Below are 15419 nucleotides of genomic sequence, written 5' to 3'. Positions count from 1 at the left end.
GATTCAGGATTTTTACAGATTATACTCCATTAAGTTATTACACAATAATGGCTATATTTTCCTGTGCTGTACAATATATCCTTGTTGCTTATCTATTTTCTAAAAAGTGGTTTGTATCTCTTAATCCCACACCCTTATCTTGCCCCTCTCTTGATAAACTTAAAAGCTTTTACACAGAAAAGGAAACCATCCACAAAACAAAAAGACAACCTATAGAACGAGAGAAAATATTTGCAAATGATTTGGCCAACAGGGATTAATATCCAAAATATATAAACAGCTTATACAACTCAATATTAAAAAACTAAACAACCCAATCAGAAAATGGGCAGAAGACCTGAATAGACATTTTTCCAAAGAAGACGTACAGATGGATAACAGGCACATGAAAAGATGTTCAACATGGCTAATTATTAGAAAAACGCACATCAAAATGATGAGATATCATCTCCCACCTGTCAGAATGGCTATCACCAAAAAAATCTACAAATAACAAATGGTGAGAATGGTAATAATGGTGGAGAAAAAGGGAACCTTCTACATTGTTGGTGGGAATGTAAACTGGTGCAGCCACTATCGAAAACAGAACCAAGGTTCTTCATAAAACTAAAAATAGAACTACCATATGATCCAGCAATTCCACTCTTGGATATATATCCAGAAAAAAAAAACAAAAGCACTAATTCTAAAAGGTACATGCACCCTAATGTTCATAGCAACAGTATTTACAATAGCCAAGACATGGAAGCAACCTAAGCATCCATCAACAGACAAAAGGATAAATAAGGTGTGGTATATGTATACAATGGAATACTACTCAGCCATAAAAAAAATGAACTTCTGTCATTTGCAGAAACACGGCTGGACCTAGAGAATATTATGCTTAGTGAAATAAGTCAGAGAAAGACAAATGCTGTATGATATCACTTATATGTGGAATATAAAAAATAAAACAAATGAATGTATATAGCAAAATACAAACAGACTCAGAGAAATAGAAAACAAGCTAGTGGTTACCAGTGGGGAAAGGGAAGGGGGGAGGGGCTTCTTCACTGATCATAATACTTGCAAGGTTCATCCATGTTGTAGCATGTATCAGTACTTCGTTCCTTTTTGTGGCCAAATAATATTTCATTTTATGGATATGCACCACATTTTGTTTATCCATTCCTCAGTCGATGACATTTGGGTTGTTACGAACAATGCTGCTATAAGCATTTGTTTACAAGGTTTTGTGTGGACATATATTTTCATGTCTCTTGGGTACACACCTATGAGTGGAATTGCTAGGTCATATGGTAACTCTATCAGTCAATTCATTTAAAAGACAGAAGATCCAAGTCCAGAGAGGAGAGATGACGTGCTCAAGGCAGGGACAGAAAGAAGTAAGGCTAACATCCCCCCCCATCTTCTGATTCCAAGTCCAAGACCCTTACTGCCATTTTTTTAGTGGTTCCATGTAGCCAGACTTGCAGCCTCAGGTCATGCAACAGACAGTTAGTGTAGTGCCAGCCCCTGAGGGTAACAGACAAGAGGGGAAAAGGCAAGGAATCCACATTTATTGAGTACCATCTGGTTCCCCGAATTATGCTAGACTGTAGCACTCTCAAAGTGAGAAAGGACATCACTTGCCCAAAATTGTATAGCAAGTGGATAGACGGATCTGGATCCGGGTGCATCTGACTTCAAAGCTTATGGTCATTCCACTGAACTATGCCCTCCTCTTCAAATATTTCATATTCTCAGTATTAATATTCTCAATATCTCAATCTTCTATATCCATTAATTCAGTTATTCCTGCACTCATCTGTTCATTCATTCACCAAACATTCACTGAGGTATTTATATGCCTCCTCTCTGTGGATGCAAAGATGGAATTGACGCTGTCCTCAAAGAAGGGAGAACAGAGGATGCGTTTCAGGTGCTAAACCCTGTGCCGTGAATGATCTCATTTAATAAAGAGAATCTCAGTGGAATACCATTTCACACAAGTCCGACTGGCAAAAATTTAAGTTTGACAAGTATTGTTAAAGATGTCAAGCAAGGGGACTGCCCATTCATTGGTGGTGGATGTGTAAATCGGTAACAATTGTAGCTAACACATGGTGCCTACTTCGTGCCATAAAACACTTTACGCATAATGACTCATTTCATCCTCAGAGCACCTAACACTTAACTGTGCTGAGTGAATACTATTATAATTTTTGTTCTGCAGATGAGGCAAAGGAGAAGGCTGACTTTCTATCAGACACAGCAGGTACATACAATGCCTAAGGCCCAGAACACCCTTAGGAGCCCAGGAAAAACATTTTAATTTTGAAATCAGAAGAAAAAATAATGTAATCCAGCCTAGCCTATGTTTGTCTTTATACCAAAACAGATATAACATACAAGTTTAAATATACTTTTTGGAATGAAGGAGCCCACAAAGGCACAAATGCCAGGGCCCAGGAAAGCACTGGAGACCGTGAGTGGTTAAAGAACTTACCCAAGAGGGACTTCCCTGGTGCCTCAGTGGTTAAGAATCCGCCTGCCAACGCAGGGGACACGGGTTCGATCCCTGGTCCGGGAAGATCCCACATGCCGCGGAGCAACTAAGCCCGTGAGCCACAACTACTGAGCTTATGCTCTAGACTCCAAGAGCCACAACTACTGAGCCCTCGAGCCACAACTACTGAAGCCTGCACGCCTAGAGCCCGTGCTCCGCAACAAGAGAAGCCACCGCAATGAGAAACCTGTGCACTGCAACGAAGAGGAGCCCCCGCTCGACGCAACTGCAGAAAGCCCGGGCGCAGCAACGAAGACCCAACGCAGTGCTCACTTCGGCAGCACATGTACTAAAATTGGAACGATACAGAGAAGATTAGCATGGCCCCTGCGCAAGGATGACACACAAATTCATGAAGCGTTCCATATTTTTGGAAAACATGGGCAGAACACTCTATGACATAAATCACAGCAAGATCCTTTTTGACCACCTCCTAGAGAAATGGAAATAAAAACAAAAATAAACAAATGGGACCTAATGAAACTTAAAAGCTTTTGCACAGCAAAGGAAACCATAAACAAGACGAAAAGACAACCCTCAGGATGGAAGAAAATATTTGCAAATGAAGCAACTGACAAGGGATTAATCTCCAAAATTTACAAGCAGCTCATGCATATCAATATCAAAAAAACAAACAACCCAATCCAAAAATGGACAGAAGACCTCAACAGACATTTCTCCAAAGAAGATATACAGATTGCCAACAAACACATGAAAGGATGCTCAACATCACTAATCATTAGAGAAATGCAAATCAAAACTGCAGTGAGATATCACCTCACACCGGTCAGAATGGCCATCATCAAAAAAATCTACAAACAATAAATGCTGAAGAGGGTGTGGAGAGAAGGGGACCCTCCTACACTGTTGGTGGGAATGTACATTGGTGCAGCCACTATGGAAAACAGTATGGAGGTTCCTCAAAACACTAAAAATAGAACTACCATATGACCCAGCAAACCCACCCCTGGGCATATATCCAGAGAAAACTCAAATTCGAAAAGATGCATGCACCCCTATGTTCATAGCAGCACTATTTACAATAGTCAAAGACATGGAAGCAACCTAAACGTCCATCGACAGATGTTGGGATTAAGCAGTTGTGAGATGGGCTTCCCTGGTGGCGCAGTGGTCGAGAGTCCGCCTGCCGACGCGGGGGACGCGGGTTCGCGCCCCGGTCCGGGAGGATCCCACATGCCGCGGAGCGGCTGGGCCCGTGAGCCGTGGCCGCTGAGCCCGCGCGTCCGGAGCCTGTGCTCCGCAACGGGAGAGGCCACAGCAGTGAGAGGCCCGCATACCGCAAAAAAAAAAAAAAAAAAAAAAAAGAAGACGTTATGAGATATATATATTTCATTCTTTTTTATGGCTGAGTAGTATTCCCTCACATATATACCCATCATATATCTATGATGCAATACTATTCAGCCATAAAAAAAGAATGAAATAATGCCATTTGCAGCAACATGGATGGACCTAGAGATGATCATATTAAGTGAAGTAAGTCAGAGAAACACAAACATTATACAGTATCACTTACGTGAGGAATCTTAAAAATCGTACAAACGAACTTATTTACAAAACAGGAACAGACTCACAGACATAGAAAACAAACTTATGGTTACCATAGGGGAAAGGGAGGAGGGATAAATGGGGAGAAGGGATAAATTGGGAGCGGATAACCGGCAGTGCGCTGGGCGGTGCCACGCATGTGTCTCTTGCTTCCACAGTGTCTGGACTGAACAGACCCAGGGGCGCCCCTTCCTCCAGACTCTGACCACCCTCCAAGCTTTTTCCCAGTCACAGCCTTGGAATCACCCACTCCGCTCTCCTCGGCCTCCGGGACCAGCCAACACCATTTTCTGAGCTTAGCTCCTTACTGCCGACCAAGCGTGAGCTCCCAGACTCGTCACAATTACTCCGCCAGGTGGAGGCCGCCGGCACCCGCGTGGTAACGTGCATCTGCCGCTCTCCCACACCTACCTGTCCCTGCGCTTCTCTTTCGACCCGACGCAGCAGCTCGCGAGGGCGCGAGACATCGTTTCGCGAACCGGCCGAGGAGAAGCCGGAGGGCCCGAGCTCAGTGGAAAAGGCAAAAGCAGCGCTGTGGCCGCGCCCTCTTCCAGGACGTGCCGAAGCCGTCCCAGGAGCCGTGGGTAAAGCCCAGGACGCCATGGAAGCCGCCCGGCTGACGGAGAAGAACCTGCACCAGGCCCAGTGGGTCCGCAGGCCGTGGGTTCTGCCCGCGCAGACTCCACCTCTGGACTTCCGGGAGCCACTTCCTGGAGGAGCAGGTGAAGCTCATCAAGAAGATGGGCGACCGCCTGACCAACCTCCGCAGGCTGCTCGGCCCCCAGGCTGGGCTGGGCGAGTGTCTCTTCCAAAGGCTCAGCCTCAGGCACCCCCAGGAGCCCCTGGAGCCCAGCGGCCTGTGAGCCCCTCTGGGGTCAGGGCTTCTCCCTGAAGCCTCTCCCTGCAGCCACTGGGCAGCCTGTTACCCGCCCTGGAGCCCTCTCCGAGCCCTGGGCCAAAGGGAAACAATAAAGCTTTCTGCAGCAAAAAAAAAAAGATAACCAACAAGGACCTACTATATAGCACAGGGTACTATATGCAATATCTTGTAATAAATTATAATGGAAAAAATGTTTAAAGGAATATTTCTATCCAAAAAAGAATATATATGTATATATGCATATATACGTATATCAGAATCACTTTGCTCTACACCTGAAAGTAACACAATATTGTAAATCAACTATACTTCAATAAAAAGGAAAAAAATTGGAACCAACCCAATGTCCTTCAACAGGAGAATGAAAAAATGTACTATGGCATCATCACCAGTGGGCTATCACACCAGCATTGACGATGAGTGACTAGACTACAGGTATCCATGTTTACAAATATAAAAAACAATGTCGAGGGGGCAAAAAAGTTAGAGACGGTTACACTGAAATGATATCATTCATCCTAAACATGTTAACAAACGCAGAACAATATCACGTTGTATCAGATATGTAGCAGAATAGGAAGGCATGCGTGGGAATGATAAACCGAAAATGCAAAATCTAATAACCTTAGGGGAGGGAGGGCGGAAAATGGATGGGGGTACACAGAGGGCTGAGACTGCTTCTGCAAAGCTGTATAGTCTTCTAAGTTTATTAGTGAGGATAGGGAGGCATTTATATGATTCCGAATAATTTTTGTATACAGAAAAGGTTCAAAATAAAATTAAGAAAAGACTCCCTAGGACTTCCCTGGTGGCACAGGGGTTAAGAATCCACCTGCCAATGCAGGGGACAGGGGTTCAATCCCTGGTCCGGGAAGATCCCACATGCCGCTGCGCAACGAAGCCCACGCGCTACAACTACTGAGCTCGCGTGCCACAACTACTGAGCCCACGCGCCTAGAGCCTGTGCTCCACAACAAGAGAAGCCACCGCAATGAGAAACCCGCGCACTGCAACAAAGAGTAACCCCTGCTCGCCACAACTAGAGAAAGCCCACCTGCAGCAACAAAGACCCAATGCAGCCAAAATAAAAAAGAAAAAGAAGAAGAAAAAAAGACTCCCTAGGTTTATCAGTCAAGATACAATAGGTTCTGCTGCAGTAACAAACAACCCCAAAGCTCAGTGGCTTTAATCAAACAAATGATAATTTTAAATGCTATATATCCAAGGAAGATGAGCATCAGTTTCTGGTCACTGTAGAAACATACTCTGGAATTCAGGCTGATGGAAACTTCACTTCACCCAACAGATCCCCACGCACAGAACAGCCTGGATGGAAAGTGGTGAACAGCTTGCTGGCTCTTATCTTGTGCTGAAGTTGACGCACATTGGTTTCACTTATAGTTCACTGGGCAAAGGGAATCACATAGCCACGTCTCACTGCAAAGGAAAGTGCAATCTTATCACGTTCCCGTAAGGAGGCGAAACAGAGAATTTAGGAATGACCTTCATGTTTAGCATCTCCTACCCTGCCCTGCCAAGAAAACAACTTAAGGTTGTTCCAAAGATCTTGCATATCTCTTTCTTATTAGGTTTTACGACCCCCTACAGTTTTGTACATGAGAAAATGCAGGCACAGTCCAGAGAAGTATGTTGACCTCTCCAAGGTCACGCAGCCAGGCCATGAAACTAACAGTTGGAGGGCTGAGAGCTCAGCCCTGTCCTTGGTGCTGCAGAAAACCGCCAGTCTTCGGGCTCTTTCCTCCAAAAGAGCATTTCCCGGGACTTCCCTGGCGGTCCGGTAGTTGAGACTCCGCACTTCCACTGCAGGGGGCACGAGTTCATCCCTGGTCGGGGAAATAAGATGCCGCATGCCACTGCGCGTGGCTGAAAAAAAAAAGCGTTTCCCAAACGCCACACCACCTAAGGACTTTTGCAAATAAATCCCAGTATCACCAGTGTTGCTGTTTGCTGAATACCTTTCTGCAAACGGACTTCAAAAACCTTACATTCACAAACTTTGCCTCACTAGGTTATCACGAGCCACGCAGAGGAGGTGACCACAAAAACGTGTAACATGAAAAGAGAACAAAGGTTATTCAATTCTGGTCAGTGTCAACTGACTGCCAGAGCTTACTCATATAGGTTAAAAAGAGAAATTCGAATTAGTTCGCAGCCACCCAGTGCCCCACGCAGGCTGTCTCCTGCGGGAACTGACAGGCAATTAGGAAGAAATTCATCACTTTCTCCCCGGGGAGGAGGGGAGACCCGGCTCCCGGGAAGCCCCGGCCCGTCCTCCAGTGCGCCTGCGCCGAGTCGCTGACGCCAGCCCAGGCCACGCCCCCTCCCGGAGCGACCGCTGGCCTCGGGGGCGGGGCCTGGGCACAAGATGGCCGCTGCGCGCCCGGAGCCCCCGAGTCCGAGCTCAGCGGCCCCGGAGCCGAGATCCCCGGAGCCTCCGGACCTGGTGCGGGCGAGGAAGGGGCCTGGGCTGGGGGCTCGAGGCGGGAGGAGGACGCGGGGGGGGCGGGGCCAGGGCGGGGCTTAGGGCTGGGCGGGGAAGGTATTTAGGGCTCCAGCCCCGGGGGCGGTGCTTCTCGGGGTGGGCGAGGGGTGGGGCTTAGCAGGAGCCTATGAGGGTGGAGGGGCGGGGCCCGAGTGGGGGTGGAGCCTGAGGAGGGGGTTGGGCGGAACATCTGAGCCGGTGATAGGTCCAGAGAGCGGAGTCCCAGGGATGAAGTTTGTCTAGTTAGGGGGCGGAGCCTTCAGGGGGCGGGGCCTCAGAAATTCTAAGGTGGAAGGTTGGGAAGGTGACCCTGAAAGACAAAGGTGTGAGGTTATGGTTGGAGCGGGCACGTTGGGGTGGGGGGATGATTCTGCAAGGGTCTGGGTGATGCGTCCTGATGCCCAGGGGAGGATTTGGGGGGAGAAATGACTGCTCCAGGTGACCTTGGAACCCCACTCAGGATGGGAGAGTATCTGAGGACAACCATTCATTCAACAGACATTTACTCAGCTCCTACTTGGGCTAGACAGATGGAGAGGTGAATGAGACACATAAACTGTATTCTTTTGCAGCTTGCAGTTGGGTAGGGAAGAGAGACAATAGACGAGACTTATTGTGTTACGTTCTATAAAAAAGAGTGAGCTGATAGAGTTGGGGGGTAGGGAAGCTAAATTTAGACGAGAGAAGTCAGCTGTGTGCCGGCTTATATTTACACTAGGGTCAGAGAGATAAGCAGGAGCCAGATCATGATGGATAGTAGATGGCGTTTTTGGATTTTAAGAGCAGTTAGAGTCATGGGAGGGTTTTGAGTGGGAAAATGAGTGCCGTCTGCTTTCCGTTTTCAGAAGGTCATTCGGGCTGCTTTGGGGAGGTGGGTTATAAGGGAGCAGGCGTAGGAACAGAGTCATTCAGAGCGTCAGGGAGAAGAAATGATTGGCTTAATTGTAAGTGGGGTGGAGGAGAGAAATGGCTGGATCTGTGATATATTTTGGACTTGAGGGGAAGTCTTGGTGGTCATACGGCAGAATCTCGGAGGAAGGAGAGCCGAGTCTAGAAATTAAGGGGCTCAGCATGTTACAGAGTGTGTTTTAGTGAGTGTGTTTAATGAGGCGTGTTGGGGAGGCCTTGAGGCAGACTCCACAGGCTCCTTGTTTCTCGCCCCCCCCCCCTCACCCAGGTCCTGGTGCCCGATGATAGCCGCCCGGCCACCCCCCCGAGCGACCTCATCGAGATCCAGGTGGTGAAGGTGACGGACACCACGCTGGTACCTGAGCCCCCGGAGCCAGGTTCTCTCCACTGTGCCTTGTGCCCAGCTGTCTTCCGGCTGGTCTCCGAGCTGCTGTTCCACGAACACGGCCACGTGGCGGGGGCCGAGGGTGGCGGGCAGGGTGGGGACCCAAGCCGGTGTCATGTGTGTGGCCACAGCTGCCCAGGCCCCGCCAGCCTCCGTGCCCACTACAGCCTGCACACGGGAGAGCGGCCCTACCGCTGCCCGCTCTGTCCCCGGGCCTTCAAGGCCCTGGCACCTCTGCTGCAGCACCAGCACCGACATGGGGTGGAGCCGGGGACCTCTCAAAGGGCTCCGGAGGCGGCGGCGGCTCAAGAACAGCGGCCCGGGGTGCCCCAGGAGAGGTCGGAGGTGGTGGTGGCTGCGGCGGCCGCAGGCGCGGCGGTGGGGAAGCCTTTCGCCTGCAGGTTCTGCGCCAAGCCGTTCCGCCGCTCCTCAGACATGCGAGACCACGAGCGGGTGCACACGGGCGAGCGGCCCTACCACTGCGGCGTGTGCGGCAAGGGCTTCACCCAGTCCTCGGTGCTCAGCGGCCACGCCCGCATCCACACTGGCGAGCGCCCCTTCCGCTGCACCCTCTGCGACCGCACTTTCAACAACTCCTCCAACTTCCGAAAGCATCAGCGCACCCACTTCCACGGGCCGGGACCGGGGTTGGGAGACGCTGGGAGCCAGCGGGCATCGGGGGCCGAGGGGTCAGGGAGTGGGTGTGGGGCAGGAAACACTCTGGAAGAGGGGCGTGGGGAGACCGCCAAAGTGAAGGTGGAGATGGGCCAGTAGTCTGGGAGAGCAGGAACGTGGGAGGCAGGCGGCAGGTTGCAGGGGAGGGGTGGGTGGGAAACGGAGGCAGGGGAGGAAGGGGAGAGGTTGGGGGAGAGGTGACATAAGAGCCCACGGAGATGGCAACGAGCGGCCAGGGTGGGCGAGCGGAGGGAGAAGCGGGCTCAGGACACTCACCAACCACACAGCGCCTGCATGAGATTCAGAGGAAGGCACCGAGGCAGCCCTGTGGATGCCCAGCGAGATGCAAGGGACGCGGGCTCGATTTCATTGCCCCATTTGCCCCCCTGATGGGTTGTCCTTGCGCGAGACACGGCTTGCGGCAGCAGAGCTGAGCACTGCAGAGGGGGACCGGGATGGAACCTTTTGCCTACCTCACTGGATTGCACTGACCATGGGATGCCCACCCGTCCTCAGGCAGAAGACGCCCACCGGGTCCTCCATAAAGAGACTGGGACCCCATCGCCTCAAAGCCAGAGGGTCCCCAAGTCATAGCCAAGAGCGCTCAGGTCGCAAGGATGGAAGCCTGACCGTAAGAATTTTGACTGCAGGAGCTGCTAGCCCTGCTCCCATGTGGTCCCTCCCTAAGCCACCCAGACTCCTCTTCCAAGGCAACTGAAAACCCAGACCACGAACAGTCACCTAACATCCCCCTCCTAAAGCTTCAGGCTCAGAGCCCATGGTCCCCCAGGTCTACAAAGTAGCCTCAAGTTTCTCTAACTACCTTCACTCCCAATTTGAAGCAAATGGCTTACAGCCTGGTCCCAAGCTATGCCAAGGAATGGTTGGTGGGTGGCTGTGTGGTGGCCTGGCTGGCGTCTGGCGGGTGGGGAACAGGAGTTGGGTCACTGGGGGGTTGGGCAGAGGAGGAGCTGGAGCTGGGAAGCCTCCAGTTCTATTCCCATTAAAGGACTTTATGAAGGGTTTTCTCTATGTTGGTCTTGTGTTCCAGGGCTGGGGGTAGAAGGGCCACACTGTGGTCCTGGCCCCAGCAGTGAGTTGCACCTCTCTCCAAACCTCCGTTTCCCCATCTTTAGAATGGGGTGGACAGCGTCTGGCTATTCAGAGAAGCTATGTCGTTCAGCTATGGGATTGGGGGTCAGGGAAGTTTGGCAAAACGAAGGGACTCCTGTGTCAGGATACTAAAGAAGGGAGAGCCCTGGATTTGCACCCCTTCCTGTTCGCCCAACACCCCCATAAGCTGTCCCACAGACAACTCATAAGGGGAACAGAATTCAGTTTTTACCAAGGAAACGCCCATGTCTCCCATCACTGGCATCACCACCCAAGCTAGAAGCCTTGGCAGGTTCCTTGAGTCTTTTTCATCCTTCATCCATGTATCTGACTCCCTATCAACTTCCCGCTGTTGAGCCAATTATCTTTGGAATCTGAACGCTTCTTTTCATCATCACTACCCTTGTAGACCAAGCCAGCAGTGGTCTCACACGTCCACGCCCTGCCCTCTTCGTTCTCCGTACTGTGGCCACGTGGATCCATCCTTCCAAAACTCAGATCCCAACCTTGTCACCAACCCACAGCTCCTTGCGGCCGTGAGAAGGGATTCCAAATGTGAGTTCCTACAGGAACTGTGGTGGCAATGTAACTAAGCGAGAAAGGTGGCCGGGCTTGAGGGGAAACCCCAGGACCAGGGAGGTGAGATAGGACCACTGACACTTGGGCTCAGCGTTGGGGTCTGACAGTGCTAGGGAAATGGCAGCAAACTGGAGAGACTATATGCCACGTCCCAAGAGAGCAACAGCTACTTGGCCCCGGTAGGATGCAGACTGTGTTGCTAGATCTTCCAAACTTTTCGGAAGTTGCATTAGTTCGTGTTACGTAAAATCTCTTGATTTTCAAATGTTGCCAACTAACTCAGCCTTTTTTTTTTTTTGAATGTATGGGCTAGACCAGATGTGTCAGTGTCTTATATCCAGCAGCTGCCAGCTTCCAGCCCCGGGCCTACAAGGTCACCCAAGCTCCGCTATTTGGAATTCATGGCCCTTCAGGATCCAGCCTCCTCCCGCCAGCCTCTCAAACCATACCGATCTATCTGAAATTCTCTGGAACAGCTGGGTTGAGTTAGACACACAAAACCCTCCACCTGGAATTCTCTGCCCACTTTACCTAGCAAGCTCCCGTGGCTCTGTCGTCCTTCGGGCATCATTCTCCTCCAGGAAGCTTGGTTTAGCCCCCTAGTCTGATAAAGTGACTCTTCCATGCTCTCAGCCCCCGGTGAAACTTCCATGCCCTTTATATTGTGGTGTTCCACGTCCATGTGACTTTTGAGCCCTGGCACGAGGTCTGTCTGTCGCCTGCTGGATCTCCAGCCTGAGAGCATGGTGGCCGCACTGCCGCCCTCTCGGGGGTCAAACCGGACTCACCCAGGCAGTGCCCCCTGAACCGGCTTTGTCTTCAGGTTTCAGCACTGAGGGACCCCGGACTGTAGTCCCAGTGTTAGCAAGAACTTCTTAGGTATCTTTGGAGCCTCTTTCTTCTCTACGACCTCAGCATCCTCTTCCGACAAGTAGGATAACTAAATGAACCTTGCAGGTCATGTATTTCACTGTTCCAAGAACCAAAATGAGGGCTGTGAAAGGGCTTTTGGAGCTCCCCTAAGTCACCCCGGAGGGAGAGGTTACTATGAGCGAGCTGTATAATAAACATGTGTCTGCACAAGGCTGGAACGCAGTAATGGCTTACCAGTTCTTCTCCATCTCACTCGAGGGCAAGGAACGGGTCCAATTCATGTTTCCCCCGCGTCCATCGAAGGTCCCGGCAGACAGGGGCCTTGGGGAAATGTTGGCTGAGTGAACAAATGCCAAAAGCTTCTCGAAGGGGAAGGAGTCCAGGCACATCGTCAGCTCCCGAAAGCAGCGACTTACCTGTTTTGTTCATCTCCCATTTGGCCGACTGGAAGCCTAGAGCCTGGATATGGTGAACCCTTGGTAACTACCAGCTGAAGGGGGAAAAGCAGAGAGAGCGAGGGTGAGGCAGGCGGTGTCAGGAAATCGAAATCCCTGGAAACAAAAGTCCTCCGCCTTCGGCTTGTCAGTGCTTAATCCCCTCCCCCTGGGAGGCAAGAAAGGACTCCAGCGGCCCTGTTGATAAGATTTATTATTCTCCGCTCTGTACAAGCCGCGTCTGCCACCCGCCCCCCCCCACCCCCACAAACCAAGAGCGCCCGGTCCCCCCTTGGGCCCTCCCAAACTGCTCGTACTCCACTGTCCGGCCAGATGCCAAAGGAGGGGGAGGGGCAGTTCAGGCCCATCTCCACCAAGCTTGTTGGGGGAGGGGCAGGGGGCCGATGAGGGTTACAAAACGGGGTTGGACGGAGGATCGAGTTCAGCGTCTGATAGGAGGAGAAGAGGGCCAGAGAGGTCCAGATGGGAGTGGTTCAGTCTTGAGTTTGCATGACATGGGCTTTGAAGGAGGCTAGTCTGTGCGAAGTTCTGAAGGATGGAGGGGACAGAGAGAGGAGGGGGAAGAGTCTGATCAGCCTCCCGAAGGGGCGAGTCCGGAAGGGGACACCTGATTGGAGGGGCAGATGGGAAGCACCCCCCGCCCTGGTCAGGCGTCCTTCCCGGGCAAGGTGCCCGTCCCTGCTCCAGGCCCCCCGAGGCCCTCAGCCTTGTGGGCCAGGCGGTGTTTCTTGAGGCCGTAGGTGTTGGCGAAACCCTCACCGCAGGAGGAGCAGCGGAAGGGCCGGCCGCCCTGGTGAGCCGCCAGGTGCTTACGGAAGTAGCCAGGATCCTTGAAGGCCTTGAGGCAGGCGGGACAGCGGAGCTCGGGCCGCGGCGGCTCGTGCGCGCGCTGGTGGCGCAGCACGGAGCTCAGGTAGAAGAAGCCCTTGCCGCAGTGCTCGCAGCGGTAGGCGCGCTCGCCCAGGTGCAGCCGCTGGTGCTCCAGCAGGTTGGAGCGGTAGCGGAAGGTCTTGCCGCAGGCGCCGCAGCGCTGGGGCCGGGCCACCGCGTGCAGCCGCCGATGCTCCGCCAGGCTGGACGACTGCGCGAAGCGCTTGGCGCACACACCGCACTTGAAGGCCCGCTCGCCCGTGTGCACCACGCGGTGCTGCCGCAGGTACCAGGAGCGCAGGAAGCCTCGGCCACACACGCCGCACCGGTAGGGCCGCTGCTCCGTGTGGCAGCGCTGGTGGCGCATCAGCAGGGCCGCCTCCCAGAAGCGCTTGCCGCACACCGGGCAGCGGAAGCCCCGCTTCTGCCGGTGGCTGCGGCGGTGCAGGAGCAGGTCGTAGGCACCCGCGAAGCTCTGGCCGCACAGGCCGCAGCCCAGGGTCCGCCGCACCAGGTGCACGTACTTATGAGTCACGAGGCCCAGGAAGTGCTTGAAGCTCTGGCCGCACGTGGCACAACTGAAGCGCTCGGGGCCCGCACCAGCGGCCCCGCCGCCCCCGGCCACCGCCGCCCCGCTCGCATCGTCGCCGCCAGCCACCCCGGCCAGCGCCGCCACGGCCGCCCCCACCTCCCCGGCCAGCCCGTTGTCCAGCACGTTGGCCGCACCGGTGCTGCTGGAGCCATCCGAGGGCTGGGGGCCGCCGGGCGCGGGCGGGAGCAGGCGCTCGGGAGCAGCCTGGTGGACCAGCTTGTGCCACATGAGGTTCTCGATGAAGCCGAACGTCTTGCCGCAGGCGTCGCAGCCGTACGGCTTCTCCGCCATGTGCGCCTCCTTGTGGCTCATGACGTGGAAGAGGTCCGGGAAGTGCTCGCCGCAGTCCGAGCAGGCGTAGCTCAGTCCATCGGCGGCGCCCCCGGACGTGGCCGAAGCGCCCGGGCCACAGGCCCCCGCCGCGCCCTGGCTGGCGGGGAGGCCGGCGGCCCCGGCCAGGGCGCAGGGCAGCTGGAGCCGGTGCACCTGGCGGTGGCGGGTGAGGCTCTGCGGGTAGCCGAAGACCTTGCCGCACAGCTCGCACTTGTAGGGCCGCTCGCGGGTGTGCACCACGTGGTGCTTGCTCAAGTGGAAGGACTCGCGGAAGCGCTTCCCGCACACCGGGCACTGGTGTGGCTTCTCGCCCGTGTGGATGCGCTCGTGGCGCTTCAGGGTCTCGCGGCGCCCGAAGCCGCGCCCGCAGATGCCGCAGCAGAACGTCTTGCCGGGGACGCCGGCGCCCGAGGCTCCCGCCCCGCTGGTACCGGCCCCGCCGAGCAGCAGCGGGTGAGCGCCCAGGAGCGGGACGGGCACGGCGCCGTACACCACCGCCGCCGCGGCCGCCGCCGCCTTCTCGCTGTCTGTGGCCGGGGGGTCGGGCGGCAGGAGGTAGGGTCCCGAGGGGAAGGTGGGCGGGGGCTGCGGGACGGAGGCCGTCGCGTCCTTGGGCGCGTCGGGGGCCGCGGGGGGCGCGTGCGCAGCCTTGTGCCGCAGCAGGCTCTGGGGCGCCGAGTAGGACTTGCCGCACAGGTCGCAGGGGTACACGGGCCTCGGCCCCGCCGCGCCCGCGCCCGCGTGGGCCGCCTGGTGCTTGAGCAGGTAGGCCGCGTCGCGGAAGGCCTTCCCGCAGACGCCGCAGGGCAGGCGCAGCAGGTCGGCCGAGTGCGTCTTCACGTGCCGCTTGAGGCTCTCCCTGCGGTTGAAGCTCTTGCTGCACACGGAGCACGAGAAGGGCTTCTCGCCCGTGTGGATGATCTGGTGCTGGTGCAGGTGGCTGGGCTTCTTGAACACCTTCCAGCAGAGCGTGCAGGCGAACGGGCCGTCTCCGCCCGCCGCCGCCGCCGCCGCCGCCGCCGGAGGGGGCACCCCCAGACCCGCAGGGGCGGCGGGGGTCGCGCTGCCAGCGGCGGGCGTGGCCGGGGGCCCGGAGGACGCCGAGGTGGGGGCGGCGGGCGCGGGCAGGCCGAGC

General features: G+C 54.4%; 2 protein-coding genes and 1 non-coding gene across 5 annotated transcripts in view; 2 read left to right on the top strand and 1 right to left on the bottom strand.

The window, feature by feature from the left end:
- Positions 1-2813: 2813 nt before the first annotated feature.
- LOC112062640 (U6 spliceosomal RNA) lies at positions 2814-2920 on the top strand. Its single transcript, XR_002890836.1, has one exon. It is a non-coding gene; the product is annotated as a U6 spliceosomal RNA (small nuclear RNA).
- A 3527-nt stretch (positions 2921-6447) lies between these two features.
- ZNF784 (zinc finger protein 784) lies at positions 6448-9568 on the top strand. 3 transcript variants are annotated; one of them, XM_024117602.3, is made up of 2 exons: positions 6448-7461; positions 8678-9568. In XM_024117602.3, exons 1-2 carry the CDS (start codon positions 7384-7386, stop codon positions 9566-9568), a joined length of 969 nt encoding a protein of 322 aa, XP_023973370.1. In that variant the 5' UTR covers positions 6448-7383. The 3 variants fall into 3 exon arrangements, with proteins under 3 accessions (XP_023973370.1, XP_028333588.1, XP_028333589.1); XM_028477787.2 differs by lacking the exon at positions 6448-7461 and adding an exon at positions 8045-8371; XM_028477788.2 differs by lacking the exon at positions 6448-7461 and adding an exon at positions 8045-8444.
- A 3088-nt stretch (positions 9569-12656) lies between these two features.
- The window catches only part of ZNF865 (zinc finger protein 865), a 10354-nt gene continuing 7591 nt past the window's right edge, over positions 12657-15419 (bottom strand). Inside the window, exon 3 of the mRNA XM_024117623.3 lies at positions 12657-15419. Coding sequence (XP_023973391.1) covers positions 13136-15419 — 2284 coding nt within the window. The 3' untranslated portion in view covers positions 12657-13135.

The sequence above is a fragment of the Physeter macrocephalus genome, chromosome 17 (genome assembly GCF_002837175.3).
Source record: "Physeter macrocephalus isolate SW-GA chromosome 17, ASM283717v5, whole genome shotgun sequence".
In the NCBI taxonomy this organism is placed as follows: domain Eukaryota; kingdom Metazoa; phylum Chordata; class Mammalia; order Artiodactyla; family Physeteridae; genus Physeter; species Physeter macrocephalus.
This window is presented reverse-complemented; position numbering and strand designations above follow the sequence as displayed.